The 5,441-nt window shown below is 59.8% G+C and overlaps 1 protein-coding gene across 1 annotated transcript in view; it reads right to left on the reverse strand.

The window, feature by feature from the left end:
* The window catches only part of MYMK (myomaker, myoblast fusion factor), a 9,110-nt gene that overhangs the window by 2,104 nt on the left and 1,565 nt on the right, over nucleotides 1-5,441 (reverse strand). The window contains exons 2-3 of the mRNA XM_007453076.1: nucleotides 2,381-2,495; nucleotides 1,366-1,514 (exon numbers count right to left, since the gene is read on the reverse strand). Coding sequence (XP_007453138.1) covers nucleotides 1,366-1,514; nucleotides 2,381-2,495 — 264 coding nt within the window. The remainder of the gene's footprint in view (nucleotides 1-1,365; nucleotides 1,515-2,380; nucleotides 2,496-5,441) is intronic.

Below are 5,441 nucleotides of genomic sequence, written 5' to 3' on the forward strand. Positions count from 1 at the left end.
TGGCGAGTGACCGTTCTTCTGGCTAATTAGAATCCAGCCCAGATTCAGCCCCGGCCAAGGTCTGCTGGAGGAGCAACCTTCCAGGGCACAACTCAGGGAGCCTTTATCCCACTTCCTGCCAGGGAGGGAGCGAATTATCAGCACGGAGAGCGCTCTGTGTTTACGCATTCCAGAATGTTAATTAACGTGGCCCTTCCTGGTCCAGACAAGTCAGACCCCAGCACACTTCCGCCCCTCTCCGAGGGGCCTCCTGGGTCAGCGCGGGGCCAGCTTGGCTTCCCCAAGATGTGGTGAGAAAGAGGCTCCTTCCCTTCTGCTTGGAGTCAGGACCTGGCTTCATGCTTGTCCTGCCGTGACATCTTGTTAAATTGCTGACCTCTGAGCCTTGGTTTCTTCACCAACCAACTGGCAAACTAAATCCTCCGCTCTCTGGGCGGAGAGAGGAGTGGGGCGAGTTTGGAAAGCTCACCACCAGAACTTTATTTTCCCTCCCCAGTCTGCACCTTCTGCACCAGCTGCCCAGCCTGACCTCTTTCCCCTGAGAACCGCCCTCCTGCTTCCCAGGGCTTTGTTCTGGTCCCTGCGAGGCTCAGTTCCTTCCCTGCCCTGGGGGCCCAGGAAGTATGCCTGGGTGCACCCTGCCTGAGCATCCCTCTTTCACTTGGGCTAGTCTGAGTGGGTTTCAGGCCTTGCAGCCAGGAGGGCCCTGTTATGACAGAGGGTGTGGGGAGGCCTGAGGACCACGTGTAGAAGGCCTCGTGGTGCCAGGCCCCTGGGTGCCCAGCCAAGGGCCATCAGTCTGGCTCAGGCCGCTTCCGTGCTCACGAGCAGCTCCATCACCCGGTCAGCCTCACACATCCTCCCTCTTCATGTGAACCAGGCTCAAGCCTCAGCCCCTCCAGGACGTCTTCCCAGATTAACCCAGGCCACTTGCAATTGATACTGCATCTCTAAACCGGCCATTCTCTTCAATAATAATAATAATAATGACAATAATAAATAGTTCAGCACATTAGAAGCCAGGTTCTGTGCCAGTCCTTAAGACGCATTATCTCAGTTAATCTGAGAACCAACCCTATGAGGTAGGTACTGGACTGTAACACCCACTTTACAGATATGGAAACTGAGGCAGAGAGGTTAAGTAACTGGGGTCTTAACTGGGGTCTCACCAGAGCTAGTGAGTACAGACGTAAAACAAACCAGGTTTGCATGGCTGGGGCACCCGACGGTCATTTTCTATGTGTTAGCTGAGGCCCTGTGTCCAGCCTGCCAACCCACGCGGCAGGAGGTAGATGGAGACCCCAAGGGGGAGGAGTCACCATCAGGGGAGGGTGCCCCTGACCGTCGGGCTCGCACAGTACGCACCCACTTGGCCGCGATGATGAGGACGGCTGTGCCGATGGGGCCCGAGTACACCCCGTAGCCCCAGCGGTCATGGTAGATCCGCACAGCGATGGTCAGGACGCCAAACATCACTAAAGTCGACCGCTTGGGCTCATCGAAGTCGGCCAGTGCTGCCAGGGAGAGAGTCGGGTGAGGTGGGGGCCTCCCGTGCCCCTCCTGGCCGCTGCTCCCCCTGGGGCCCTCCCTTCGGGGTCCGGGTGTGGTGTCCCCTCCGCCAGGGAGACCCCGTGGCCCAGCCTGGGCCCCCCAAGGTCTGAATTGCAGCTGGTTTTAAAGGACAAGCAGGCTGCTGCTTTCCCGTGGACAGAGCAGCCTGGGTTAGGCTGGCAGGAAGCTGCTCCAACACAGAGATCAATGTGCGGGTGTCCGGGAATGAATCTCTCCCATGGGACCACTAGGACGAAGACACAAAGACCACAGCTAGGATACGAGAAAGATCTGGGTCCTTCACAGGCCTGCGCCCGTAGCAGGGAGTCCCCCCGTCTAACGGGGACCGTGCGTCCTGATACCGCCACGAGTCCACAGTAAGTGGAAAACAGTTGCAGAACCGTGTGGTTTTGAATGGTCCCATCTTCATAAAAACCTGAGCTAAAAACTGTGTGTGAGCCTCAGGAACAGTCTTGGGGGCTCCAACTCTGAACCGCGAGCGGCGGTTCTCCGGGGGGAAAGGTGGGGGCCGAGCGCTTCCTTTTGTTCCTCTGTACGCCTCTGCTCAGTCCGTCGAAACAAGCCTTTACTAAATGTGCAATTTTAAAAGGTTATGGAAAATGGGAATCAAGGCACTTAGGTGCTGCGCCTACTTTTTCACGGACTGAGCACCACTCTGAACCTCAGGGTAAGGAAGGGGGCTCTCAGAGATGAGAGGTGGCGGGGAGGCGGTCGGCGGGCTCGGCGGGCTGAGCGCGGGGGGGGCGGCGGGGGGCCCAGGTCCCGGGCGCAGGGCTGGGCGGCTGGGCTACCGGGGGCGGCCACTCACCCATCAGTGACACCCACATGCTCAGGGCCGTCCCGTAGACGCTGAAGTATTCCAGGATGTCGTGGCGCAGGAGACAGAGAACCGACAGGCCGGGCCCGTTGCACGCGTGGTAGAGCTGCCGGCAAACCCACAGACGGCCGCTCAGCAGGGAGAGCAGAGCTCTGGAGCCCCGGCCCCGAGCCACGGCCCCGTGAGCTGGGACCTCGGGCAAGTCACCGAATGGCCCCATGGCTCTCTCATCTGAAACATGGGGGCGCAGCGGACTGCTCCCCCATAGGCGGACGAAGCCTGCCGAGGTGAGGACCCTCCCACGGGATCTACGTATTTCCTCAACATCCAGGTCTGCTGAGGCCGGAGCCTTTTTCCTTGGGTACCGGTCTGCCCTGCACAGGCCAGTGGGGGCTTCTCTCCCACAATTTACCCTTCTGACCGCCGGGCACCTGCAGCCCTGGGGGCGCTTGCGAAGACTCAGGCGCTGAGCCTGCCCTGTGGGTTGCCCCCTCAGCAGGTCGGGGTTGGGGGTCAGAGATTTGTTTCTTTAAGAGGGTCTCGGGATGCCGCCAGAAGGGAGCCCGCTTTGAGAACCACCCGCCTGCAGCCCTCAGTTTGTTTCTCTAAAGTGAAGACAGATCGCAGAGACACCCCCGCCCCCCACCCCACCCCCGGGCAGGTGCTGAAAGCAGCATCCTCCTTGCCCCCCTTCCTCCCCCACACTCCTATAGTTGTCTGCCAGATACCTAATTTAATAGCAATTTTAAAGCAAAATGTCTGTATTTTCAGAGCTGTCAGCTTATTTCTGGACAACCGTCTCCTTTCGCTTACACATTTCATCATTTTAAGTAATATTTAATGACATGACGTAATTATTTTGACAAGCTCAAGGGCATAAACAAGCTTGGAGACAAGCACAGTCGACGCTTGGTTAGCCCAGCTCAGCTGGATGGAGAGGCGTGCAGGAGAGCAGCCCACATCTGGAGGTGCCAGGGATGCTGTGGGTGCAGCGGGGGTGAGAGCCCTGGGTCATCTGGTGAGTCGAGCAAGTTGAGGTCGGTTTAGAGCTGCACCTTCACGTGAACTAAAGCTAAGGAGCGCCTAGGAGGCATTAACAGGGATGTGGTGTCCAGGACAGGGGAGGGGAACGGTACTGCTCCTCTCTGTCTGCTCAGACCCCCCTGCAGAGCTGTGCTGAGCTTTGGAAGCTGCACCCTTTGAAGCGCCACTTGCAAAGAACAGGCTGGAGGAAAGGAATCAGGCGGGTGGATGTGACTGTTTAGCTCAGCAAAGAGAAGCTTCAGGCGGGGCATGGGGCCTGATCAAGGCGCTCACATCTCCAGGGTAGAGGAGGGAGAACGCTTGTTCCTTATGGCTCCGGCAGGCAGAGCCAGGCCCTGTGAGTGACACGGATTCTCTTCTGCTCTCCTGCTCCTTCCAGAACTCCTCCCCCACCCGCCGCTGAGCCCTGCTGTCTCTGCACCCATTGTCTCTCTTACTAGCACAGATCGTGATGTACGATTAAAGGCTTAATCACTGTGAGATTCTGGACGCGGTCTGTGCCCTGTCAGCCGCCTCGTCCCAGCCTAGAGCTGGCTCAGCGTCGGCCAAGTGTTTGCCTGTGAACGCAGTGTCAGGGAGGCTCTGGAGCGGTTTGAAGGGGAGCTGGCCCAGGAGGGGCCTTTCCCCCCAGGCCCTCGGTTCACCCCTGCTGGAGAGGTGGGGCAGGTGAGACTCAGGGGCGAACCACCTGCCAAGGATCAGGGCAAAGCAGCAGTGGGCCCTCAGCCTCTGTGCCTGCGAGGCCTCCCTCCCTCTTCCGACCGAGCAGACCTGGCTCTGCGCCGCGCTGGTCGGGGGCGCGGGGGGCAGGTGGCTGGACGCCTGGCAGGAGAGGGCACGGCTTCCGGAGGCCGGCCTGGCAGGTCCCGGCCGTGAGCTCTGACAAGCGGCTGACTGCCCGTAGGGCTGGGGTGGAAGGCTCCTGTCAAACGGGGACGAGAGCCCCTGTTCCGTGGGGTGGGCCAGGGGACTCCACGTGACACAACACGCAGCACGGGTCCAGCAGCTGTCACAGGACGGTCCCGGTGGGAACACAGAAGACTCCACACAGGAGGCAGAGTGGCGATGGTGCCGCTGGGGGCTCTGGGAGAAGGGGCCTGAGTGTGTCTTTAGGCCGGGGACACCTGTCACCGGACGCATCTGTCCCTGCCAGTCTGGCTGGGCGGGGCAGGGCTGGGTGGGCCTCTGAGGCCAGCCGCAGAGGCAGCTGTGGGGTCAGCTCAGCCCCGGTGGGGAGGGGTGGCCTGGCGGTGACTGTGGTTTCGGGGGCGGGGTCCAAGACGGGCCTGGAGGACAAGACCCCGGCTCCTCTCCCCGGCCCTGGGCCCTTGTACCCACAGAGAAGCCCCCTGTCTGCCTGGCTCTGGTTTCTCATCTGCCGGGCAGACCTCCTGGCCCTCACCCAAGCTGGGGTCCCGCGAGGAGCAAATGAAATGGCTTTCGACAAGATTCCTTGAATGAGCCGGGACGCCCTGCTGCCTGGGGAGGCCCTGCTGCCTGGGGTTCGGGGGGGGGGGCCCACGCACGGCTGGCACTGCCACACGGAGTCCGGGAACCCTCACCTCCCCCGAGCATGCTTCATCAGGGAGTTGGGTTTAAATCAAGGCTGGGTCTGATGGAAGATGATGGAGGAAAAGAGAGTGGGGCCCCTCTGGGGGTCCAGCGGCAAGGGTGGGTGGAAGGAGCCTCAGAGGCTCACAGACAGGGAGGCGGGAAGGCACTAAGATGTAGAGAGATGGTGGATGGAATGGATGGCTGGCTGGCTGGCTGGCTGATCAGGCAGGTAGAGAGGTGATTGATTAGATATATGTATAGATGACTGATTAGAGAGATAGTACCTAGATAGGTAGACAGACAGACAGAAGCTACAGGGATGGACAGATAGGGCCAGAGAGACACATGAGGGCAACAAAGCTAGGGACGGACACCAAGAAATTTAGAAAGAGAGTAAACTCCGTGAGGATATGGCTCCAGAAATCAAGAGAGAACCAGACACAGACGAGCCGAT

Source organism: Lipotes vexillifer, unplaced genomic scaffold, assembly GCF_000442215.2.
Source record: "Lipotes vexillifer unplaced genomic scaffold, Lipotes_vexillifer_v1.1 scaffold149, whole genome shotgun sequence".
NCBI lineage: Eukaryota > Metazoa > Chordata > Mammalia > Artiodactyla > Lipotidae > Lipotes > Lipotes vexillifer.